A 27,586-nucleotide genomic window follows, 5' to 3' on the forward strand; every position below is an offset into this window, starting at 1 on the left:
TGCCAAACACATAAAAGTCAACACTGTTGGGAGGGGGGAGGGACTACAAATAAAAGTTGGAGGCCCTACCTAAATAATGCAGCAGGCTATAGTTTTATTACAACAAAATGGTCCTCGAAGGTTACAATAAGTGTGGATTGTTCATTGAACAGCGGAGATGTACTTCTCACCTCTGTATACGCCCCGATTGGACCTCAGTCAGCGGCCCCCGGTTCCTCCCGGGCCAGGAGAGAACGAGCACTAAACATGAAATATAGTCTTGGTATAAATAAACCCTAACAGGATTCGTTAATCGTGCACCTCGGACGGCGTGACCTTTCCCCGTCGCTTCACATCCATCCCTGGAGTCTCCAGACAGAGGAACGGAGGAGAAGGAGGGAGGGGACACCGTGACGTCGGGCGCCTGTCCCACATCCATCCCCGGCCTCTCCAGCCAGAGTAACGCAGGAGGAGGGAGGGGGACACCGGGGGCCTGTCTTCACACGCCCCTAATCGTCATCGTCGTCGTCATCGTCGTCTTTGAAGACGAGACGTGGTCCTCTGGGTGCATTGCCCAACCGGCGGTTGTAGCCGTCGGCCTTGTAGCCCGATCGTTCCGCTTGGTAGTCGGACCCGCCCCCTTGGTAGCCGGCCCCGCCCCCTTGGTAGCCGCCCCCGCCCCCTTGGTAGCCGGCCCCGCCCCCATGGTAGCCCGAGTGCTCCGCCTGGTAGCCGTCAGCCTGGTAGCCGGACCCCTCTCCCTGGTAACCCCCCGTAGCCCCCTTCTCCTGGGTAGTGATGAGGTCTATGATGGCCGTGATGACGGCGCAGTCCTTGGACTCCCGGTTGTTCCAGTCCACCGGGGCCGGGTTGCGGATCTTCTCCTCCAGCAGGACGTCCAGCTCCCTCTTCAGACTCTGTGCGGGACACGACGTTCAACATGAGAAGCTTTGTTTAGAACAAGCCCCTTACAGACGAGTGATGCTCCAACAGGGAGGAAATTCACCAAACAAGAACCGAGAACCGGAGATGGGGAGAAGGGGGGCAGCGAGAGAGAGAGGCTTTAAACAGAGACAGCCACGAACAACAAAGAGACTTAACCATGTGCTCGTTAATCGTGTTTTATTACCTTGACCAGGTGGGCGATGCGCTCCGGGGACCGGAACACGATCCACTGGTCCACGGCGATGGTCTCCTGGCCCTCGTCCTTCTGGATGGAGACGTTGCCGCCGAAGAAGAGCAGCGAGAACGGGGACACCTCCGTACAGTCGTACAGGAAGATCTGAGCGGCGGGGAGACACACTAGGTCAGCGAGGCACTGGTACGCTCACGATATGATACGTGATACATGGCCCATGATACCGATAATATCACCATACAGCGATTTTGCGTGATATATCGTTAGTCAATCCTATAACGATACATCACAAAATATGTCTAATTATGAATGCAAAATGACGTTAAAAGGTGTCATTTCGGTCTTTATTCTTGTTGCAAACTGAGTATTACTGTTTCTCGTCTTTGGCTGGTTAACTTCCATTTAATTCTCCCTCATTCATGTGTTGAGCTAGACTGGATAGCCCCGCCCATTCTGCCGGCGATTTTAGTTCGCCCTGCAGAAGGGTCTGATTAGCGGACGCCATGTGTGAGATCTCCAAAGAGCACATGATGATGGCCTGCGTGGTGTGCGTGTGCATGTGTGTGAGAGAGAGAGAGGTATCCATCTTGCCCTTCTCTGCAAAGTAAAAGTTGAATTTGTCATGCTGTCAATCCCTTTCTTCCGTTTAGTGCTCCTTCTCCGCTGACGGGGGCACTGAAGCCTGAAATCAGTTTGGGGTGGTTGAGTTTCTTGGTTCTGCACCTTGTCGTCTTAAACTGGATGTGTTGAAACAGATGAGGCTGCGTGATGAGTGTGAACCACACACGCATCTATGCACACACACACACACACACACACACACACACACACACCCCCACGCACACTAAACGGTCAGCAGCCACAAAAGCCTCAGGTTTTGAGGTCAGCCAGTCTGTGCCGGGACAGGTGGGGAGTGGGGGTCAGCAGAGAGGGTCTGTGTTCCCATCAATATGCAATGGTAAGGAAAACAAGTGCATCACAAGAGATCCAGCACTCAATTCCATTCTAAACTTCATCTATTGTGGTAACCCCTTATCCTTATGGATTCTCCGATCATGAGCGTCAGTCAAATTGTTCATTTCTACTCTACTTTTTTACTCTAAATGTGCGAGACATTCACAGGGAGCAGGAAGCGCAGACGGACAGCGATGTGTCTCGGAATATCAAACGCAAAAAAGAAAAGTCTTACCAAATAAAGTGGGAGTGTGAATAAAGTGCCAGAGATGGCAGGCAAAAAGAGTGAGAGAGAGGGCGAGCTAGAGAAAGGGCAACAGTCACGGAGAGGCACAGACGGCTTTGTCCCGTCTCTCTCGTTGCATTGTGTCTGGCTACGGTGCCGGTTTGAAGCTCGGAAGCTTTGAAGTGCTTTAGAGACGAGTTGAAAGGCAGCCTTTTGATTAAATATTCATCAGCTCTAAAGACGGCATGAAGCCCGTTGGCAACCTTTAACCAATCGTCTCACTGTGCACGTACACGCACACGTAAGCACACACACACACACACCAATGATAGACACACGCACAGGGTCCTCAAATTTTTTTTGACCTAATTGTAGATGGTTACGTTATACTGGCAATACAAATATCTTCCTGAAAAAAAGATTAGAAAATATAGACTGGTCACCATGACAACGTGCATATAGGAGGGTGTGAGGAAGCCGAGGACCACACACACACACAGGCTTCCTCCCACGCACATGCATGCGAGCACACACACGGTTGCACACCGCCCTCAACAAACGGCGGGACTTACACTGGTGGTCCTCATCTTGAGGTGGTACACGAGCCAGGTGTAGTTGAACTGGTTCTCCTCTGCGTTCACCGACTTGGGGTGGATGACCACCTTGCCGTCAGCCTGGGTGTAGACCTTGGACCTGCAACAGGGGTAGCTACGGGTCAGCCCGTGTGTGGACGGTCACCATGTTATTTAAAGACCCATTTCTGCTCTATTTCAGACAGAGGAAACTCTGAACTGATGAATGCGTGGTTGGGGGTGCGAGCAGACATGCATCCCTGAACAACCCTTAAGGCAGCCCTCAGTCACTGTCACTTTGTCTACAGCCTCACAGCCTCCGTGAACAATGAGGGCACTAACTGATGGATGGATAGAATATATATCATTAGCTGCAGAAAGCGTCTGATTTACTGATCTGATCTGAGAACCAGGTTCTAAGTCTTAGTAATGAATCCCACAAAGAATATAAACAAGCGTCTGCTGCGACTGTCAGAACAACAAGAACAAAAGGAAACAAAATGACTACAAAAAATGATGCAAATAAACAAAGATGGTGAAAGGAAAAAAAACAAATCAACCGGGTGAGTGAGCGATCCTCTCTTGCGCACAACAACAGCGTTGACAGCTGCCTGAGACGACGGCTCGAGGACAGACGCATCGATCTTCAGGTGCAAAGACGAGATGCATGATAAAAAAAAAAGAGGTGCCAAAGCTGAAGGTGATTTTCATAGGACTGAGTGTGTGAAAAGGCTGATAAGTGGGACCCATGATTGCCCCTTGAGTGTCTGTCTGTCTGTCTGCCTGCCTGCCTGCCTGCCTGCCTGCCTGTCTGCCTGTCTGCCTGTCTGCCCACTCCATCCTCTGTTCCCATGGTGTCGCTGTAGCCGGCGTAATTTACATTTACATTTACATTTTGGGCATTTGACGCTTTTATCCAAAGCGACTTACAATAAGTACATTTGTCATAAGAAGTGCAACAATATATCGCTGTCGGTACAGTAAGGATGTTCATAGAACCAAGTGCAAGTACAACAATCGCTAGGCTAACCAATTCCCGTGTTACAGCAATGATAGCAGCTACTGCAGTTGCTACACAGTTAAGTACTATAATACAATACAACACAATACAATGTACAATGGTGCCCAGAAGGGGGAGGGTGGCTATGCAGAGTCGAGGTGGACTCTGAACAGGTGAGTCTTGAGCCTTTTTCGGAAGATACTGAGCGACTCTGCGGTCCCGAGAACGGCAGGGAGCTCGTTCCACCACTGAGGTCCCAAAACTGATCGACCTTTGCTAGCTCTTAGCGATGGCGGTACCAGACGTCCAGCTGAGGTGGTTGAGCGGAGGGATCGAGCTGGGGTGTGTGGCTTTACCAATGCTTGGAGGTAGGCAGGGGCAGTTCCATCGACTGCCTTGTACCATCGTTTTAAATTTGATGCGAGCTACTACAGGGAGCCAGTGGAGGTCCGGAAGAGGGGAGTCGCATGATAATCTTAATCTGCCCCGCCACGCGGCCTCACCCTTTCCACTTCTTGCTGTGCGAGGGCTTGATCATCGCCACCTTGGGGTAGAGTCCGGCCACGATCACCGCCTTCATCAGCTTCTCGTTTTCTACCAGACACACCGACAAACACAGAAGAGCAAAGTTACACAACCACGAAACAAGACTTGTCGCCAGCTCGGCGGCGGAACAAACTGCCAGGGTAACCCCAGCACCGCTGTACTGCTGTCTCAGGTAGCACCACGGATGCAATCAAAACATGCCTGGACTCTTCGTTCCCCAGTAATTATGTCTCCATTTCATCCACCTTTCATTAGAAGAGGAAAAATGCGACAAAATGACCAACGGCAAAGCTCGTTCCTCAACATGATTTCACTGGATAGTGTGCTTTCCTAACCAATGGCCACTCAAAGGCTTTTATGTACAATATTGACATTCACCCATTCATACACACATTCACACCCCGACGGCGGTGTCAACCGCACAAGGCGACGACCAGCCCGTCGGGAGCAGTTAGGGTGAGGTGCCGTGCTCAGGGACACCTCGACACTCCGTGAGGAGGAGCCGGAGATCGAACCAGGGACCTTCCGGTTACCAGCCAACCCGCTCTACCTCCTGAGCCCCATGCCTCCCCGTATAAGCCGCTGCCTTCCTACGGGCCGACCGGCCTCCACCCACCAGAGTTGACGTTGGCCTTGGGGTCTTTGGGGTCCTTGCTGCTGACGAAGCCCACCTTCATCAGGTGCTCGGCGAACTGGCCCTTCATGTTGTGCAGCATCTGGAACAAGAGATTTACCTTTACATTCACATTTAGGGCCTTGAGCAGACGCTTTTATCAAAAGCAACTTAGATTAAGTACAACATTTGTTGGGTTAACCCATTCCCCGTGTACAACAAAGATAGCTAGGATCAGACGCTATACAATGCCAAGTACTATTTTTAAGTTAGGACGTAGGACGTACAACATACAATAAGTGTGTACATTAAGTGTCAGGACATACAACATACCATAAATGTGTGAAAAGTGCGGCGATGCAGAGTCGAACTCTAAACAAGTGAGTCTTGAGTCTTCTGCGGAAGCTGGTGAGCAACTCTGCAGCAATGAATTTATGCACGCTATGCAGGTGCCTCCGAATTTATCTGATTATCGGTGCTAGCAAGGCCAAGAAGATAATAATAATAATAATAATACATTTAATTTAGAGGCGCCTTTCAAGACACCCAAGGTCACCTTACAGAGCATATAGTCATCATTCAAAACTATGTAAAACAGACTAGGAATAAAAGGAAAACAGAGGTTAAACATGAAGAATAATAATAATTAATAACACTCAAAGACGCCTAAAGTGAAGGGGGGACCTCACTAACCACCACCAATATGTAGCACCCACTTGGGTGCTTGGGTGCTACCCCCCCCCCCCCCCCCAACTCCCCAACCCCTGAGCTTGGCTTTCACAGCCATCTTTGATTGCAACTCGCAAGGCAGATGTGATCAAACCAAATCACTTTTAGATTGGATGGAGCAACACCAAACCTGGTGGGAAAGTGATGATATTATCCAAGGAATTCGACGCGCCTTGATTGATATATTGTATTTTCGCTTAACCGAAGCGACTAAAACAGAGTGAATAAAACATTTCCAGGGTGATTCATAACATACTGCATAATGTATGAGGCTGAAATAGCAGATATCTCAATAAACATAAATACACGTAGCTTCAGCCTTAGCCTAGCGTAGGCTACCATAGCCTATCCTAGCAGAGCCACTCACCTGTAGTGTGTTGGCGGACAGGAAGTTTTCCCAGCAAAACTCCCGCTCGTACCTTTGGCCACGCCGCTTGGCTTCCTCCCAGCCCTGACCAATCACAAAGCACGATTCAGCACCATCAGGACAGGGTCACGTTATTACCGTATGACTGCTTCAGCGGAGTGGCGGGTAGAGACGGACATCTTTACCTGGACGGCGTTCACGATGGTGAGGTGGTCACTCTTGGAGTTCCGGGACAGGGTCCTCCGTTTCATGTCGGCCATCTTCTCTTTGCCCTGGAATACCGGACGGACAGAGAAACACATGAAGTTCAAGGATAGGGAATTTGCAGATCACACTGGGGGCTATCTTGCAATTGGCTTTCTCACTGGCGCATGTGTCGTTGCTAGTTTGCAACTGGGGCAGAGTGTTCTCCTCCTCCCTCCTACGCCACGCGTCGGTAAATTAGGGAATGATCTTGCGGTTCGGCGAATGGAGGAGGCGTGTTCTGGCGCAAACGTTCCCTGGTGCTATTTTGCAGTTTCAGAAATCACTAGCGCCACAAACCAGGAAATACCTGGTTTAAAGTCAGTGGTGCGTTCTTCAGATGCTATTTTAAGGGCGCATGCATAATGTTGCTTGTGCAACTAGCGCATGCACTTTGCCTCTCTCATCTACCTAGCCACACATACTTGGTAAATTATTGGGGAAAGAACAGCTGATACAGCGGTAATAAGTTGTACTTTTAAATCAATGCATCTGCAAACACCGTACAGCAAACACATATTTTCTTGACACAGACATCGTGTACATGCCCATAACTTTTAGGATTAATGAGTATTTGATCGTGAGAAAACATTGTTTTACCACGAGTGAGTGTTAAAAATAATTAATGAATGCGGGTGCGCGTGTGTGCATCCATCTGTTTAAACATACGCAAACTAAACACGTAACGCATAAAACAGTCCATGGCAATGTATATTAATGGGGGGACACATGCATATTAGGAACACAAGGCGATAACGATAATGCATATAATACTGATAAGAAACGATGTTCATAATGTATTGCGTATATCTTTAAATAGATCCACAGTTACTGCATATCATATGTGTGTTAAGTTTTCTTTGGCGAAATTTATTTGAGGACTGAAGTTGTGGAAGAAAACGCTATTCCATGTGTGAATTATGCCATATTATTTGGCCATAAACTGCGTCATTTTAAGTTTGAAATTCATGTGCATCTGTCTCATCGGAGACTGCAGACGCACTGTCAAAATATAAACTCGTCAGATTCAAATGCGCTCATGGCTCTTAAAGGGGATGGGAGCTGGCACTCTCATTGGTTTGTTGGACGTTACGCCCAAACCACACCTACGGGTAATTAGGCTACTTCAGACCAACCCTTTTTAGATTTGCGCCGGTAAAATAGCAACATCGCCATAGAACCGCCCACAAAGCTACTTGCGCTTTGCGCTTCTCATTTGCGTTTCAGACCGTTAAAATAGGGCCCTGGGTGTGGTTGGGTTTTGGGAGTATTACACAAATGACCAAAATGATGACGAATTCGATAGATTTTCTTTCGTCTTCTTTTCGTCATCATCATTTGTCATGGTTAAAAAATAATGGACGAAAAGATTTTGGGTCGTTCAGTTTACCTGGTGTGTGTGTGTGTGTGTGTGTGTGTGTGTGTGTGTGTGTGTGTGTGTGTGTGTGTGTGTGTGTGTGCGTCTGCCTGGTGTATGTGTGTGTCTGGTGTGTGTGTGTGTCTGGTGTGTGTGTGTGTCTGGTGTGTGTGTGTGTCTGGTGTGTGTGTGTGTCTGTCTGGTGTATGTGTCTGGTGTGTGTGTGTGTGTGTGTGTGTCTGGTGTGTGTGTGTCTGGCTGGTGTATTCGTCTGGTGTGTGTGTGTGTGTGTGTGTGTGTGTGTGTGTGTGTGTGTGTGTGTGTGTGTGTGTGTGTGTGTGTGTGTGTGTGTGTGTGTGTGTCTCTGTCTGTGTGTGTCGTACCATGGGTATGAAGAAGGGGTCTTTGAAGCTGAGCGAGGCAGCGATGGTGAGGACGGGGTCCAGGCAGCCCAGCAGAGCGCCAAACAGGATCAGCTTCCCGATGTGAGGTTCCACAGGCAGGCGGGCCAGGTGCACGCCCAGCGAGGTCAGGGTCTCTGATTGGTCCAGAGCATTCTGACACACACACACACACACACACACACACACACACACACACACACACACACACACACACACACACACACACACACACACACACACACACACACACACACACACACACACACACCAGAGTTGATGTACACTCCGTATGACACTCTCCCAGAGTGAGTCGTGATTGAAGGGGAGATCTACTGATAGCTGCCGGTTAGATTGGGTTTGGCCTTTTTAGTTCGATTTGTTTAGGTCTTAAACACCAGTTTGGGATCAAATTATTTTAGAGTGAAAACACATATCTAGGTTGAACCAGTCATGGTATCGGTGGGTAGTATTCCTTAGAATAATTGTAATCCAAACTTTCTCATTTGGGATTAATAAAGGATGCTTCATCTCATCCTCGATAAAAGGGATGGCTGGATGGAAAGAGTAGTCTAGTGCAGGAGGGTTTATGGTTATAATCTATCCCTCTCTATCTATCTCTTTGTCTCTCTCTCTTCACCAGGTCCACCAGGTGCTTGATGGCCAGGCTGACGGCCTCTTCGGTGGGCGGGTCCAGGGCTCTACTCAGGAAGTCAGCGATGGCCCCCAGGTCCAAGATCTGAGGGACGCAGCATCACACGTCAAACAACAACACACCTAACATCATTTAATCAATTTCCATGTTCTCAAAAGGATAAGTCTGCTGAGTGTGCGGACCAACACAAGATATTGTCTTTTGATTTTCGGTGTTCGATGTTATTTGTGTACAGTGTCATCAAAGGCATCGGCTCAGTTTAGGAGGTAGAGCAGGTTGCCTTGTAACGGGAAGGTTGCTAGTTTGATCCCCGTCTCCTCTGAGCGTCAAAGAGTCCCTGAGCAAGGCACCTCACCTACTGTAACTGCTCCTTACGAGCCTAGCATGGTTGACTCCACAGTCGGTGTGTGAATGTGTGTATGAATCGTTGTGGGTTGCTCTCTCTTCACAAATCTGACCTACAACACCTTTTACGTAATCCAAGCTTAATAAACATAAGCTGTTGAAATGACGAAAAGGTATTCCATAAGTCCTTGACCTGTGCCTACAGAACACAGTCTAAAAATACTGTTCTCAGTTCTTGGCTTTCCTGTTTTTTACTCACCAATGCTTAAACATATCAAGCTGAGTGAAAATCCACGGGTAACAGATAAGAGAGGGTCTTATGCAAAGGCTCTTCTTCTCTGACAGCACTTAGTCCCTGTCAACAACCCCACGTTACATCAATCTCACGCACTGAGAGTGGAGGAGGAGGAGGAGGAGGAGGGGGGGGGGAAGGATTAAGGGGTAGGAGAGAGGAGGATGAAGGGAGTGGAGGAGGAGGAAGGGGGAGGGATGAGGAGGAGGAAGAAGAGGAGGACAAAGGAGGAGAGAGATGGAGGAGGAGGAGGAGGAGGAGGATGAAGGGAAGAGGAGGAGGCTAGTATCACAGTTGGCCACCACAGGCAGAGCTGTGTGTGTGTGTTGAATAGGGCATTGTTAGCTGCACCAGAGCATCTGCTCAGGTCAGCCCGGTAACAAGAGACTCCTGCACTCCAGCACCTCAAACACCTAGATTGATGCATTAGCCTGCTTCTACCACCAGCAAACAGCGCGATGAGCCACCGACACATCCACTCTGCACTAATACACAACCCCACTGACAACTGCAATCACACACACTCATTAACACCTGCAATCACACACAAACACTCATCCACGTGCATACTCATACCCCTGCCCACCTTCTCATACACGTATCCATCCTAAAATACACACAGACCCTCATACACAGACACAATGACACCTGCAATTACTCACACACACACACACAACCCTGCCCACTTTGAAATATACCCATTTACCCTGACACACACACACACACACACACACACACACACACACACACACACACACACACACACACACACACCCCTGCCCACTTTGAAATACACCCATTTACCCTGACACACACACACACACATAATCCAGCAGGGACACTGATCACCGCAGATGCCAGAACGGCAACAACTCTGCCTTAATGTTCCCTCAGCCTGCGTGATGGCTCACGGGGTGTTTAGGGATATAACAATTTTATAAAAACAAGCCTCAAAAAGGAGAGGGAGGAAAAACAGGAGGCCGGCAGTGTGTGAGCAGAGGAAAAAGGTACAGACGTGTCTGTCTAAGAAGTGAGGGTCGATTCTTTTGGAGGAGGGGGTTGAGGAGGAGTGAGAATCTTTTCTGAGAGTTCTCTGCTTCAATCCAAAAATATATTCAAGAAATCAGCCCTGCTGCGTCATCTCACCATGCTACCAAAACCTTTTTGCTCTCGCATGTCCTTTAATCTCTCACTCTTCATCTCTTTCCTTCATTCTCTCTCCCTTCTTCATTCATATGGTCTCTCTCTCGCTCTCTCTCTCTCTCTGTACCTTGATTTGCAGGCACAGCTCCTCCAGTGGGGTCCTCATGATCTCAGGTAGTTGGTAGGCATCCAGTAGGCTGGCCCTCAGTTTGTTGTACAGGTGGTAGCACTTTCCCGGCCGCACCCTGAGACACACACACACACACACACAGGAAGACAAACACACACACACACACACACACAGAGACACAGGGACACACACACACAGCCATTAGAGGGGAGGGATGGTCTGAATCTAAATGGATGTGAGGCACAGGGACGTATTTACTGCCTCCCAACAGACGACCTGCCCTCATCAACGCATAGATCATATGTGTTGGAAGAAGAGAGAGAGAGAGAGAGCAAAAGAGAGAGAGAGAGCAAGATGGTAGAGGGAATGACAAAGTTGGTTGAAGGAGAGAGCGACAGAGGTGGTGGACAGAGTAAGAGACAGGGAGAGACAGGGAGAGGAATAGATGGTCGAGGGAGAAAAAGAGAGAGAGAAAGAGAAAGAGACTGAGATGAAGAGTCTCAGACACACACACACAAACACACACACACACACACCTCCCAGCGCGTCCTTTCCTCTGCTTGGCGTTGGCCAGGCTGACCCACTCAGCCGCCATGGTGCTGATGTTGTTCTGGGTGTCGAAGTGCGTCTCTTTGATCTTCCCTCCATCGATCACGTACACCACGTCGTCTATAGTGATGCTGGAGGGGGGGAGAGAGTGGCAGGGGGCGGGACATAAGGGGACACACTTCAGTGGCGGGTAGCTGGCAGGCAGGCAGGCATTGTCAAAGAGAGAGAGGATCGAGATATAAGTAGCCCGTCTACACACGCCCCACACACACACACACACACACACACACACACACATAAAAAGCCCGTCCCGGCTCTCTTTAGGCTATATTTAGCCTCACTGGAGGGAGCTGCAGTCAGACGGACCGTGTTCCTTAATTTGCTCAGACGCACTCCAGTCAGTCAGGGGGTAGGGCCCCTTGATGTATAATTGCATGAGTGTGTGAGTGCTGGGCTGAGGGTTCTGGACAATCCCTCCAGAACTCTGGACCAATTAGCACAGAAACTTATCTTCACTACCATGCGCACAAATGCTGAAATACACACACACACACACACACCCACACACACATACATACATAAATAGGACCCTCAGATAGCAATATCAAGGTTTATTACGTGTATAAGTATCGGAGAGAAGTACAATTAAAAACTGGATGTAGAATGCATTGCACACACACAGAGACAGACCCCCCCCCCCCCCCCCCCCCCCCACACACACACACACACACACACGCACCTGGTCTCAGCTATGTTGGTCGCAATCACAATCTTCCTCACCCCAGGAGGAGGCCTCTTGAACACCTGAGAGAAGAGGAGGAGGAGGAGGAGAATTGAGGTTTTTGAAAGGAGAACAGACAGACAGACAGGGAGAGAGAGGAGAATGGATGGAATGATAAACAGATCACTGGAGACGCAGTGAGAATTGCAGAGGGAAATACAGACTGAAGAGAAATTTATTTAAAGATAATAAATGATAGAGAGAAAGAGAGAGAGTGAGATGGAGAGGAAGAGAGTGAAAGAAACCCAACCTGAGTCTGGTTAACAGTGGGCATCAAGGAGTGAAGAGGGATTATCACAAACCGATCTGAATCGAAGAAAACAAACAACCTTCAGTCCACGTTAACCCATGAATAATAAAAACAGATAAAAACAAACCAAGATAAAGCTAATCCATATCGCAATGGAGTCTTGGGTATGGGTGTGTGTGACCTTTGTTGTGTGTGTGTGTGTGTGTGTGTGTGTGTGTGTGTGCGCGTCCATACCGGATTTGAACATCTGCTGGGCCATGAGCAGGTCGTTGAGGCCACTGATGTTGTCCCAGCCCGGCAGGAAGACCAAGATGGCTCCTTCCTGCAACAAAAACAACAAGAGCGAGGTCAACACGGAGCACCACACCACACAATCACGGAGTAGCGGGAAAACAAGCATCTGAAGCCTGATCGAGCTTCCAGGAGAAAGCTATAAAAAGTTCTCTGAGGGTGAGCCAAGGCGAGGGAGCACAGGAGCAGAGAACATTGAGTTTGCATCTACTGTGCCGCGGGGAAGAGAGCCCACAGATGCCCCCTGGTACCTTGCACGAGAGAGGGCTGAAAGAAGTAGTGGAGAATAAGAAGAAGGTGTAGGTGGTCTGGTTCACTTCCACACTGCCTGGATGTTTGGACTAAGCACGGTACCGAACTGGGTTACTTCAAAACACAACAGTGTTAAAAGACAGGAATACAACTGGGTGATGTCAAAACATTGTAACACAACTTGGTTATTTTACAACACACAAATACAACTGTGTTACTTCAAAACACACCGACACAACTGTGGTGAGTAAAAAAACACAGTAACACAACTGGGTTACTTTGAAACAAACCGACACAAACAACTGGGTTATTTCAAAAACCACTGACACAACGTTGTGTCAAAACTCGGTAGCACAACTCCTCTCCTGCGTCGCAACTCCCGCCAACTTCCCACCCTACAGCAGTTGGTTCAGTTCGAAACATACTGATGCAATCCAACCGATGAAACAACAGCCCGAAATCGAGCGAGCCAAGGGCCTCGTGTGAAGCCGTAAACAACAGCAACCACAGCACTACCAACAGTTTCTGTAAGCGGTTGTTTGGTTGAAGATAACGAGTACTTTGCGATTAAAGCCTGAGGATGGCCAGGAGAGAAATATTCTTTCATCGGCGCAGCAACAACACTATTCGTAAAACAACAAAGAATGGATCGTCTTCATCATAGACGAGGGGGCTTAATTAGTATAGTGCCTTGCTCAAGGAAAAAACTCCAATGTTGTGGAGTGTTTTATTATCACAGCAAGAATATCAATATTCTGATTATAATAATACATTAAAAATGTTTCCCGTTGTATTTGTTTTCAACCTAACAACTTCTGATTGAATGGCTTGCTTTGTCCCAGAGCGTCTGACAATGCCATTGATTTAAGGTTAATGAAGTTAGACTTATGTTATCCAAATCAAAGATGGAAAGGTCCCTTGAATGGCCTTGAGGAAACATACAGCACAAACGAATGTGCTTCATTTAGAAATGTAATTGGTACAAGTGCCAATTGATTTGCAACATGCATGCAATTACGCTACATATTGTTGAATACACAAGGGTTTAACCTTTCTTAAGACTTCGATCTAGCTCAGCAATGAGAAACATGAATACAAAATGTCATTATGTTCCTTTCTCATGTTTTATTTTTTCTACTGGAAGAATAGCAAACATCAACATTTACCTCTCGGATCAAGAAGTAGACTTTGCTACAAAACAAACAAACGACAACATAACAGCAATATTAAAGCCCACTTTTCTTATAGCTGAGACAAACAAAACGATCCTTAAATTACATAATGGTGTTTTGTTTGTGCATTGCACAACGGATCATTGTTTGTCAGACAGCAGAGCAGAACAGTCAGAGAGATCGGAAGATTGAATTTTGAATTAATGACGGATGAGTTGATTTTTACGGCGATGCCTCAAACTCAAGCAGGATCTCAATAACCAGAGTAGAGAACCAATTATAACAAACATCATAACTGCTCCCTCAGAGATGACAAATTAAGTTCAAAGCCCCAAAGAGCTGGAGAGCTGTGCTTCCTGCAGCGTTATCTAGTACCACCGAGGGACCGCATTCAAAAGCAAATGAGCATCTGACGCAGATCTAAGGCAGGTCCAAAATAGCCGGGGCTCCCAGAAGGGAGACGGGCACGGCTTAATTTCCTGTAAGAAGTAAATGGAAGCATGAATGGAGATCAAGAATTAGCTGCCGGGCACAGCTCTCTCCTGGCTTTAATTAAGAGTGTTGTGATGAGCTCCGAACCTCTGGCCCCCCACGGGAGGGGGTGGGGGGCCACAGTGGGGCCGGGCAGCCAACACACCTGGGGCCCAAACGGGCCCAAACACATGGCCTTGATGTTTGGACAAACCCTGCTAATGCAACTGGGTTAGTCCAACACACACTCACACAACTGTGTTGTATCAAAACAGAGTAACACAACTGGGTTACTTCAAAACACACTGACATGACTTATGTCAAACACAGTAACACAACTTGGTTATGTCAAAACACAGTAACACAACTTGGTTATTTCACGACACACTAATACAACTGTGTTACTTCAGAACACACTGGCACAACTGTGTTGTTTCAAGACACGATAACACACCACTGTTGTGTCAAAAACGCACCAACACAACTGTGTTATGGCAAAACACATTAACATAACTGTGTGATTTCAAAACACACCAACACGACTGGGTAATTTAACCTCGCACTAACACGGGTGATGTCAAAACGCAGTCCGTCCTTTCCAGAGCTGTACAACCTTAGCATGAAGCAGTGGTTCAAGCACACAAAGGCACACAAAGGGCCCAGGAGCTGACACTCCCACATCCCACAGCAATCTGCACTAATCGCCGCCACGCTGGATTAGGTCTGAATCAAGCCGAACACAACTAGGATATTCCAGGACAAAGTAAAACAACTGCCAGTTTAAGACACAGTAACACAACAGTGCATTTCAAACCATATGAACAAAACTGGCACCAACTGGCATGTGCATTCTGAAACACAACTGGGTCGTTTCAGAATACACATGCACACCACTCGGTGACTTCAAGGCAAACAGAAGTTAAGTAATTTCTGCATGGCTGATTTACAATTTAGGAAAATCCACACAAAAAAAACGTGTGGCCAGGAAATGTGCAATTACCATGGCATGCGTCATACCTAAGCAGCCGTCACGGTCAGCAGCAGATCAGTTTACGGTCACGACCAATCACACCATTCCTTCTTGGCTGCTTGACAACGTTACGGCAAATCAGCTTGCCAGCTGGTTCGGGGTAATGGCCGACAAAAGATACAGCTTCATGAAGTGACATCATTATTTTGTCTAATTAAATTAGTCGCTATTCATCCTTAGCAAAGGGAAAACGGACTGGAGTCAAGGATTGGTGACTTTTCAAATCGTCGATGATTAATTGCTAATCTAATTGAGAATCTGGTAATATTTAAATGCTATACTGCAACGTCTAAAACTAATTGGAATCATGGAGTACATAAGCAAATATTTGGTCATTCAAGTAAAAGGAAGTACCCATTAGTTAGTACCTAACTAATAGTATTATATATTATATTATATCATTATATTATATATATAGTGGTTCCCAATCTCGGGGCAGATCTGATCTGCATATTGGGTCACACAGAATTGCTGACATAAGCTATAGACATTAGATGTCGAATTAAGCAAACAATTTATTGCGTAAACTGAATGCCTTATGATGATTCATTGCCACGAACAAACGAGAGAAAAAAAAAAAAAAGATCAGTGTTGAGGCAGGTGCACAACAGTTAAAGTTTGAGTCGCACACAATTCCACAGCTAAAAATGGGGGGGCAGAAAAAGTTTGAACCGCTGGTTTCTGTAGAGTGTAACCGACAGAAACAGCCCTGAGATAACATGAATAGGAATGATATTTCAGAGGTGCTATAGCAGCCTCAGCACACAGAATATGGTGAGCTCTCTCACCAATTAGCAAATGTGAACTGCCAGCACCCAGTGTCGCGTCTCCTGATTCCTCATCCTCTGGTGTTTCGACACCTCAAGGTCTCTGCTCCGTCTGCCCGACTCAGCGCAGTGCTGGCACAGTGTTAGTTTTAGTCAGCTCTTTAGGTCACATGTGCAGCATTTTAACATGTTTGGTCTCAGGCGCTGACAAAAAACATAGCTTTGAGATGTAACGATTAGATTTTCTATCCCTGAGGCCTCAGTAAAGATAATTTGTTTTTGCCAAATATCTAATGGGAGTAAAAGGTAAACATTGAATCTAAAATCTGCTCTCTTTCGCTCAATTCGTCTTCCTTACCTTTTAAGTATTACTTTTTAAGTCATCCTCACCACAAACATAACAGCTTGGACACTTGTCTTAGCATTACACACACAGAACACACAAACATACAGACAGCAAACATACTGTAAAGACAGTAATGTTCAACCTGACAGACCCACTGTATGCACTGTAAGCATAACTTACGGGAACAACTTCTATCTCAAAGTTTAAAGTCAAGACACCAAAACGTGCCCAAACTTCAAACCATCCACCATTTCACCGAACATCAAAGACATAAACCTGTAGAACTCACCTCCTCCTGGAGAACAATGTGGCGGATGAGGGCTAGGATCAGCTCCAGGTCTATCTTCTCGTCGTTGTCCAACATCTCCAATACCTCTATGGTGCTCTCAGAGTACCTGCATTCACATGGCAAGCAGCGCAATCAATAGATGAAGGGTTGTGCCTCCACTTCAAATCACAAACACTTCTCACAGTCCAATGCCAAGGGAAAAAGACGGCCATCTGGAGCTTATTCACGCACGGTTGGAGAAGATGATGTCTCTTTGAAAGAAGAAAAGGACGGTGGGTTTTTATAATGATGGTATCCTTCTACTTCCCAGGAGGATAATCGGACTGGGGCGCCAGTACAACTCATACTCTGGAACGAGTCTGGACTCTGCCTTGATGTGATCATGCTGGTGGAACCGTGGGCAACAAGGATACTCGTTCATCAAATCATTGCTTGTAGCTTAGCCATGTGAGCTTGTTAAGGGAGATTTGCGTACACCTACAAGTAGGGAATGAACAGAATGCTGAGTGGAGGGATTTTACCTCAAAGAATTTGTGAAGACTTTAAGGGACCACAAATCCACATTCACAAAGAATGTATCCACCTGGCTAGGGCTAGGGATTTATTTTCAATTTAATTGATTAATTAGCATTTATCCTTTCCTACGGTTTGTGAAAAGGTTGAACCGAAAAATAAATTCTTCCCTGCAGATTTGTTTATGCCTTGAACCCGCTGTTACAGCTGGGATTAGGGAAATGAGGGAGAAGGCAGGTAACCTTAACAGCAGCATTTTCTACAGTCCTTCCATGTGAGAAGAAGGGTCCCAGGTGGCAGGCGAACGCAGATGCGGTGAACTAATTCATCTAAAGAAATATGATCCCCATTCAGTAGAAAAAAAGTTTTAAAAAGGGTCTGCAAACGATGGGCCATGTATTTTGATATTTTTAGTTTCCGTTAAAAAACGGAAAGAAAATCAAGGTTTAAATTAAATATTATCCATTAGTTTGAAAGAATCCCCCAAATCCCCCATCCCTACACCCAGCTGTCCTGCAGACAGAACAACCAGCACTTGGCCACACAAAAAGAAATGTAATTGTCAGGATGAGGCTGTCAATTTGTCAAAATGTTCACGTCACACAGCCTTCCGGTTGAGGACCAGCCAAAATTGAGGAGCATCAAGCTCCTGTCAAGCGGTCACATCGGCATCTCACACACACGACCATGCTAGAAATAAGTATTTCACTTTTGCATTTCATCCTTTGGATTATTGGTTTCAAATCAAACACACACACACACACACACACACACACACACACACACACACCTGTCCTGCAGGGTGCGGGCGTAGCATGGCCAGCTCTCCTTGTACTCCGCCTCCTTCTCCTCCTTCTCAGGCCGGGAGTTGCGGCCCTGCATGAAGCCCTTCTTCCAGGAGGGCCGCTGGTTCTGGGTCTTAGGGCGGTACCTGGAACAAAGAGGTCCGCAGTGTTTAGGCCCAGAACGTGTAGGAGGTTACACCTGACAGGCCTTTCCCGCCTAATCCAAAATAACCATTGAAACTAGGGCTGGGTATTGCCAGGTACCTCAAAATTCAATTCAATTCGATTCTTTAGGTCTTCATTCGATTCGATATCGATTTGATTAGATTCGATATTGAACCAATTGCTTCGATATCGATTCAATAATACATGCAGATGACGAAAATAACTAAATAATATTTAGAATTAACCTTTTCAAAATAAATTAACCATTTCATTGTGCTTTAACTAGCAAAAAGGGAATACACCATTGTATAGTATTGTTCCTGAGCTAAACTTGCAGCATAAAAGTAATAATCATAACATGGACAAATGTAAAAGGGCATGTGCATTTAGGAATACTCGCTTCTAGATTACAATGACTGAGTACGCTTCTTTTTTTAATTTATTTTTTTATATAGAAATAATCGATTTCAAAAAAGTTCTGAATCGAAATTGAATGGAGAACAAATAAATTGTAGTGCATTGATGAATCGATATTTTTAACAAGCCCTAATTGAAACAGTTCTTGGTCTGGACTAACTGTGTGCTAGCCTGGTTCTACCAGTCCATCCTGAGAGGTTGTTTCAATCTTTAGCCGTAAACAGTTGATTTTAAGCCATGCCTTGACAGAAAACACATTCAGCCAGTCAGATTAATGTAATGTCACCGACAAAGAATGCTCATCAATACAGCTTTTGTTGTAGTGTGTGCGAGCAAGCATGGCTCAGAAATCCAACAGTGCTGTTCTGTGTCTATATTGTACTGCTGTTCTGATATGTTTTCTGCAGGTCTGAGAGCCGCCAGAGGGGATGAATGCAAGACCTTGCACAAGGAGACAATCATTTCTGTCCAAGGGCTGGCTCTTGCAAGGCTACAGGTGCGTTCACACCAAAAGACACATTTGTCGCCCGTTCGCCGTAGTATTGTCGCGCGACAAATCATAAACTGTCGCTTTGTATGGGATCGTGTCGCCCCTTCGCGTTTGTTGTGAAAGCACCTTAACGTTGCACAGCCCCCAATGCCTCATCGGCAAACAATAAAGTGCATAGAAGAGCATATGCATATGCAAAGACAGATACTTGGGCAAAGACAGATACTTTTAACACTGCGGTTAATCCAACACAAGATAACCAATAATGGCTTGCAAACAAAAGACACCGTGCTCCCCGCAGTGAGTTGGTTTAAGGGAGAGGCCCCACATACCCGATCATCTCCACCACATCCTCCAGGAGGAACTCCTCAACCGGGAACGCCAGCCCCGGGATGTGGATCATCGGACAGTTTCCTGCACAGGGATTAAGGGTGCCGTGAGAAGGTGTGGTTAGGACACAAGCAGAGATCAAACACTGCGGACCAGCCTCGTGCCATACTAAACGACACAGGAGTAGGGAGGCATGTGGCTCAGGCGGCAGAGCGGGTTGGCTGGTAAGCGGAAGGTTGCTAGTTTGGTCCCCGGCTCCTCCTAGCCGAGTGTCGAGGTGTCCCTGAGCACGGCAGCTCACCCTAGCTGCTCCCGACGAGCTGGCCGTCGCTTTGCACGGGTAAGTCCCCGTCGGTGGGTTAATGTTTGTACGAATGGGTTAGAGTGTCAGGCAATAATTGCAAAGCGCTTTGATTGGCCACTGTTTTGCGCGACATGAATGCAGTCCATTAAGTCCATTCAATTCCCCTCCATAAACCACGTGTCACCTACCAAAGTATTTGGAGAACTTCTCTGCATTGAGCGTGGCGCTCATGAGGATGACCTTCAGGTCCGGGCGAACGGCGAGGAGGTCCCTGACGATCACCAGCAGGACGTCAGACTGCAGGTTCCTCTCGTGGATCTCGTCCAGAACGAGATGGCTGATGGTGGACAGCGTCCTGTCCAGGGAGAATGGACCTCAGCATCAGTGACAGCGTGAGGGCATGTCAGTTATGTTTTCTTAAATATTTGCGAGGCGTCTTACGTTCACCAAATACTGGCAAAAAGACAAAAAAAATAAAGACTAAATATAAAATAGAGATGTGTGGCGCAGCCGTCGACTTCTTCCATTCTAGACTCACTCCCCTGTCTGACCATTCGAACCCTACAATGTAAATATTCCCAACACACACGAGCAGAACTTCAAACACTATGCAGAACTCACGATGCCATCAGTGATGTGAGAAAGGTTTGTGCCCCAAAGAAGCTTAATACATCCCATTCATTCTAGATCATAACTTGCATTGGAATGACAAGGGAAATTGCAGCGATTCAACAGATCAGACAACATGACCTATTGCACTGGGTGGGCTTCAAACAGGACCTCAACTCAGAATTTGTATGCTGCACTTAGACTCTGGAGTCTGGAGGCATTCAAATGACTCACCAGGAAGTCTGCGGTGCTGCATACGGCAGCCCGTCAGAAGAACAGCAGGGCTGGTTCATTGAGCAGGGAGACGTTCATGATTGTCATGGTCCCCCAAAGCATAACCCCTAGAGCCGAGGCTAACCATTGTCCATTATTATTCCAGATATTCATTTTTCAATTCATTGATTAAAAGTTAAGGATACAAAATGTGACCAAAAAGGCAACTATCATGACAAAGGGCTCCAAGTAATGTTATATATCTAATTTGTTCCCCATCACCATTTCAATCAGGGCTGACTAGTTCAGAAACAGCACCACAGCCAAGAGACTGGGAAACCATACTAATGCTGTCCACTAACGTACAGTATGGAGCCAGAAGGGAATACAAAGGGATAAAAGGTCTGTGTGTGTGTGTGTGTGTGTGTGTGTGTGTGTGTGTGTGTGTGTGTGTGTGTGTGTGTGTGTGTGTACAGAGGATACTCACTGATCTGAGCGGAGCCATTGAAGAATAATGCCCGTTGTACAATATAGCACTGAACCCTGTTTCCGTGGTAACCGGCTGTAAGTGTGCATGTGACAGACATCGACAGGCAGGGAGGGAAGGAGGGATGAGGAAAACAAATGTTAAAAGTGATGTCTTCATTTGTCAGGCGATGAGAAGAGGCACATTCATCAGGAGCTGAAACTGTTATTTTTGTCCTTTGGAAAAATGAGGATGTTGTACACATACAGTACTCTTCAAACTAAAATCGTTTTGTATTTTACACAAGGTTAGGGGCCTTCCAGAAGGCGGCACACACCAGACCACCTCTTTAGAGGTGCAGAAATATGTGGACAAAAAGACGCTTGCAGCAGTGTGAAACAACATCATGAATATTTTGTTTCCGTGACAAAAATGTGTGCTTGCTAGGTAACGAGGTGTAAAGTATGGATGCATGCAGTTTTTCAAAAAATGATACGTGTACTTAGCATGGTATTTTGCATCATATCCCATTACCTAATGCAAACAGTAGTTGACGGATCAACACAGCCTGTTTTTTTTCCAGTTATAGTATTTAAAGCAGTTACAGATCATATCGTGACAGATATCTCAGGGGTAAAACCTCACACGCCGTGACTAAGCATTGCAGTGAATATCCAAGATCCATCAATGGTTGGCGGTACCAAAGAAGTTTCTTCCCTTCTTTTCTACCATACTTCTTCTCTAATGTTCTTTCCCCATCCCAGACAGCCCCTTCCAACCACCTTCTCCATAATTCACTCTCAGACGGCTGCTGCAAGACTTCCGCTCTCATAACCCTCATGCTGCTCCACGTGCTCAGCCAGACTCTCACCAACAGCGGCCTCTCTCTCTCTCGCTCGCTGCAGCGTATATCTAAATGCATCTGACCGGAGACGATTCTCACACCCGCCCCCCCCCCCCGCCCCCCCCCCCTCCCCCCCCCCCCCTCCCCCATGTCCCCTGCTCTGTTCCCCTTCAAAGCAAAGCTGTTGGATTTCCACCGACAGTACACAATCTCATACATTTCCCACAACTTTAAACATGAACGACATTTGACGGTTAACCATGTAGGAAACGGTATTCATTTCCAGAGTAAAGAAAAAGAAGTGCACCTCTGGGCTTAAACGTACCCATGTCCAAACTAATAACATATGTTGCAAATATAATGCATTCGAACCAAAGTGCCTGGTGTTCAATTGTATTTGAACTAGCTTTGAAAGAGAAGCCAACAAAGCCTCAACAGAGAGTTGATGAAATGTGATAATCAGTATTTAAAAGGCTGCTCCACATTACCCAGGTAAATAGATTCAACAGGAGCACGGTGGGAAACGATAAGTGCAGAGACTTTGATTTTCTACACATTCTAAATTCAGAATATATAATTATCCATTATGTACAATTTACAAACCATTAACATTTGAATTTGTGCATTGCTTTCAAGAAATGTGCTTGATAGATTCTCTGTTATTATTTTTAATTAACTTTTAATGATTTCTAAAAGGTCTGTGTCAAGAAACACTTATTATTAATTTAAATAAAAGGTGCCACTCAGCTTTCAACATGAGCAAATGTCCCCATTACATTTCTTAAGTCAGCAACATTGTGTTATCCATCCACTGATGCACAAAACGGTGTTGCAGTGTTGCTGAATGAAAAACAGTACATTGTACGTTAGTACAATGTGATCAGCACCATGAATTGTATTCTAATACTACCTTCTATCTAACACAGAGGCAGATATATGAATGTCGATTTATCTTTGAACAATTGCTTGCACCGCTCAATAGTCTTGCATCACCCAAGTGGGTGCTACACAATGGTGGTGGTGGGTGAGGTCCCCCCCTTCACTGTAAAGCGTCTTTGAGAGTCTAGAAAAGATTGTTTTACTCCTTATACGCTTCAACATACATTTGCAGCACATTATTGAATATATCGAAGTAAATAAACGACACAAATCTGTGCATTTGCGTCTAAATATATAATGTTTATCCTACTATTCATTCTAATTGTAACAGTAATGGAACAGATCCACATTTTATGATCAGGAGCCACATTACAGTGTCTGATTGCTTGACTATATGTACTTTGTATTGAATTTATGTATCTTATTTGTACAGTGCCCTTGGGTACCTTGAAAGGCACTTTTTAATAAAATGTATTATTATTATTATTATATTACCTCTGCAGACGGATCTGGTATCCACACGAGTTTCCGTTCCCCACTGTCTCAGCCCGCTCGGCAGAAACACGTTCCGCTACCTGGAAACCAAAAATAAACCCATTGAAGAGATCCAGGTTTTCAGGACCTTTCTCAACCAACATTCCTCCCTCCTGTCCCTTTTCCTTTATTATCATAATAATCATTGTTATTTTTATTACGATTTTATTTGGACTTTATTCTTAAGTTATCGCTTATTATTTATTAACTGACATGTCCTCCTGCACTCTATTGCTATGTTTGTGCTCTGTACTTGAATCACTCTTTGTCAATTGAGGTAGTGTCTGTTTACCATTTAGGGGAATGTTTTTGGGGCATAAAATGCAAAAGTTTCATTTATATTCTGCACGTTTTACATGTACATTGTGTTATTTACACTGTATTTGCCTAATTTTTCTTTCATTCTCAGAATAAAACATTATGCTAAAAAAGAAGAGATCCAGGGCAGAGCAAGGTAGAGACTGATAATACTAGAGAGTATGTAGTAGTAGAGAGTATGTACGTTGTAGTAGCAGACTATGTATGGAGTAAAGCATGCACATAGCAGAGAGTATGTAGTAGCAGAGAGTACGCATGTATGTACTAGAGAGCGAGTACTTAGTCTGAGTGATTACGCAGCAGAGTATGCGAGCAGCAGAGGGTACGTATGTAATAGGGAGTGATTAGGTAGTAGAGAGTGTATACCTAGTAAGAAGTATGTAGTAGAGGGTAGGTATGTAATAGAGAAGATATCGTAGTAGAGAGTATTTAGTGGAAGTAGTAGCGAGTATGTGGTAAAACAAGTATGTATGCAGTAGAGAGTGAGTATGTAGTAGAGAGTACGTAGCAGAAAATATGCATTAGAGAGTTTGTATGTAGCAGAGAGCATGCATGTAGTAGAGAGTATCTATGTATTAGAGAGTGAGTATGTAGTAGAGAGTATGAAGCAGCCGTCGTGAGTATTCAGTAGCAGAGAGTATTGAGTAGGAGAAGAGAGTACGTATGTAAGTAGAGCGAATGTACGCATTAGAGAACGTGTATGTTGAGTACGTACGGAGATGGCACTGATTCGTCGAGGCTGGGTGCACACCACCCTGCAGAGCGAGCCCACTCCGCGGGTGATGTAGTCGTCCAGGATGAACTGGGTGACCTGGGTGGTCTTTCCACAGCCCGTCTCCCCGCTCACCACCACTACGCGGCTGGAGCTGATCAGGTCCACCAGCTCCTGCGTAGGGAACAGGGCGCAAGGGAATGTAAAGTCTGGGAAAAAGGAATAAACGTATCTGTGTGCGTGTGTGTGCGTGTCTGTGTGAGTGTGTTGATTCAAAATATTTCAAATAGAAATGGGATGACTTACATGTCTCTTACTGTAGGATGGCAGTCTTTCCCTGAATATCTGCAAACAAAAATGAACAACTGATATCCCGACATTGAACATTAAAGTTTATTATTGTATTAAGAGAAATCTGAGTATGCCTTAAAAAATTGAAATGAATGAATCATGTTCAAGCTGTTTTCTGTATTTTAATTAAAACATAAAAGATATATTCTTACCAGCATTTCCTGATACTTAGGCTCCATTCTCTTGCTCTGCAGATCTTTCATTAGGAACTCATCCAGGGATTCGTCCCTCTGTACTTCCTGAAACAGGTACTCTAGATCCTTCTCCTTCCCTTGGACTTTCACTTGGGGTTTCACTTGGGGTTTCACTACCACTTTCACTTTCTTCACCTCTTCCTCCTCCTCATCTCCATCCCATGCGTCTGGCGGTTCATCCTTGACCACCCTCTGGGAGATGGGACTACAGGGAAGAAACAGCAGATTCTATGAGCAGCATCCAAGTGGCCCAACATTCTCATACAGAAAGACAGATATAAGACCCACCGATCTATGACTGCAATCTACTGCAACATGCGATCAATATGTTTTGTGAGCTCTGGTGACTCAATTAGTTACCGGTTTGATTGACGAGCTTTCGATTTCCCACTGCCGCCGATGTCCTCCACTAGTTCCTCTGATTTCACGTCAACATTCAATTCCTCTTCTTCTTCTTCCCCATCAAAGTAACTGCAAATTATATCCACACATAAATGATAGACAACTTAATGGAACATTACATTTAACATAAAAACTACTAATTGTATACTTTACTTGTCATAACAGAGAAACAACACCAAACGGCATGTCAAGTTCACAGGGGGATATGTGTAAAGCAAGTGGTCCTCACCAATGACTATTAGCACCACCACTGGGAGTAGCACGCCAACTGTTGGACGTGGCGGCTCGGAGATCACATCCGTCTCTGCTAGCACCAGGGGGTTCGCTTTTGACTGAATTCAGAAGATTGGTGATCTGCTGCTCCCTGGCTTCGTCCATTTGCACTAATGGCCGCTGCACAGATGTTGATAAATTTATGTTTATTGGCATTTCATTTGCAAAGTATAACCATAGATTGCATAGTTTAACCAACAGTAGTGGAACACATAGACTGGGTATGTGTCTGACTGACACATGTCCCTTCACGCAGTTTCACAATGAGGGACGGGTGCATGACAGGGTTGCATTCATGCATTGACATCCAGTGTGGTCTATGTCTCAAAGTCTCTCTCTCACGAACACAAACAGAGTTGAGAACATCCACGTACCGATCTTCGATCAGCTTGTTTTCTTCTAACGGCTCCAAACCTCGCGTACCACATGCCAATGTCCCGACCCTTCAGATGCGGAGGGGGTCGGTCTTTTTGTCCTCCGCCCCGCTCCTGGTCATCCTGAGAGCCCAGGTCAGAGCCCCTGGACCCCCTTCCACCTCCTCTGTCCCATCTGTCTCGGCTACCGTCCCCGTATCCCCGACCCCCTCTACCTCGGCCTCTTCTTCCCCCACCGCCACCGCCATAGCCGTAACTCATAGTCGCCTCAAAATTGGATGAGCAGAAGGAAAGACTGGACAATGTTTATGACGTAGTGCTATGCTTCGGCCAGCGGCATCAATCAGAATGCCCACGGCGCATTTGCTGGCTAAAAACGCCGCAGAATAGCGTTGAACCCGGAAAACCAAAACAAAGGAACTGAAATTCAAAGCCTGTTTCCTTTTCAATTCGTAAGCGATATTACTTTCTGATTACCAGTAATTAAACACCATTCATATATTGCCAATAACGCATTTGCATCGCGAACCCGGCACGTCGCATCTTGTTGACAACGACAACAAGTCGAGGAATTATGACGCAATTGCCAGCAACTCCAATGATAGGCTTCCAGTTTTTGCGCGATTTGATTGGTTAAAACACTAGATTATGTCATTCTATCTATGGATTTGACTAAATCAAATATCCTACGATACATTTGTTATGGGTAGAAGTATGAATGCCCCTAAGTCAGTAAATATTTCCAAATGCTTGAGAGAGAGAAAGAGAGGGGAGAGATTGGTAGGGAGAGAGAGCTGGGGAGAGAGGTGGGGTGGACATACGTTTTGTGTGCGCGTTGGTGTTAGGAGTGTGTGTGTGTGTGTGTGTGTGTGTGTGTGTGTGTGTGTGTGTGTGTGTGTGTGTGTGTGTGTGTGTGTGTGTGTGTGTGTGTGTGTGTGTGCGTGCGTGCGTGCGTGCGTGCGTGCGTGCGTGCGTGCGTGTGTGTGTGTGTGTTTGCGTGCGTGCGTGCGTGTCAGCCATCGAAATCTAAATTTCTCTTCTTCAGGTTTGCCATTATTTGAATGTGCTATCAGCAATGTTCCAGGTGATACGGAAGCCTTCAGGCAATATATAGAGAGAGAGAGAACTTGACTCTGGAGAGAAAGAAAAGGCAATGAGAAAGTTTTGTTTGTGTGTGTTCCAGAGCTGGGGGGAAAAATTGGGAAGGAATATCACCTCATTTCACACCATTCACCGGCGGAACCCTTGAGAATCAGGAGAATTGGTGGACGCCATCCTAAGTATTTATGGACAAAAGACAGAGCAAGGGATGGTGTTGTGCAAACCAAAGAAGAGAGACAGTGAAACAAAGCAAGACAGTGAATAATGACAAAGTAGGCACGTTGACCAGAGATAACACAAAACTGAGACACACATCAACAGACACACACAAACACACAGTCACAAAAGTCATTACCGATCTCTCTCTCTCTCTCTCTCTCTCTCTCTCTCTCTCTCTCTCTCTCTCTCTCTCTCTCTCTCTCTC

General features: G+C 46.0%; 1 protein-coding gene across 1 annotated transcript; it reads right to left on the reverse strand.

Annotated features, from left to right (window-relative positions):
- Nucleotides 1-70: 70 nt before the first annotated feature.
- Nucleotides 71-26,638, reverse strand: dhx36 (DEAH (Asp-Glu-Ala-His) box polypeptide 36). The gene is made up of 26 exons (XM_060074970.1): nt 26,062-26,638; nt 25,644-25,807; nt 25,373-25,483; nt 24,971-25,217; nt 24,774-24,812; nt 24,471-24,641; nt 23,399-23,478; nt 21,202-21,276; nt 20,081-20,247; nt 19,591-19,672; nt 18,192-18,332; nt 16,889-16,994; nt 12,505-12,592; nt 12,271-12,326; nt 11,979-12,043; nt 11,227-11,370; nt 10,688-10,805; nt 8,766-8,864; nt 8,108-8,281; nt 6,310-6,396; nt 6,125-6,208; nt 5,032-5,131; nt 4,373-4,463; nt 2,870-2,990; nt 1,109-1,261; nt 71-896 (listed from the first exon to the last, which is right to left on the reverse strand). Exons 1-26 carry the CDS (start codon nt 26,320-26,322, stop codon nt 489-491), a joined length of 3,432 nt encoding a protein of 1,143 aa, XP_059930953.1. The 5' UTR covers nt 26,323-26,638; the 3' UTR covers nt 71-488.
- Nucleotides 26,639-27,586: the final 948 nt, after the last annotated feature.

The sequence above is a fragment of the Gadus macrocephalus genome, chromosome 16 (assembly GCF_031168955.1).
Source record: "Gadus macrocephalus chromosome 16, ASM3116895v1".
In the NCBI taxonomy this organism is placed as follows: Eukaryota; Metazoa; Chordata; class Actinopteri; order Gadiformes; family Gadidae; genus Gadus; species Gadus macrocephalus.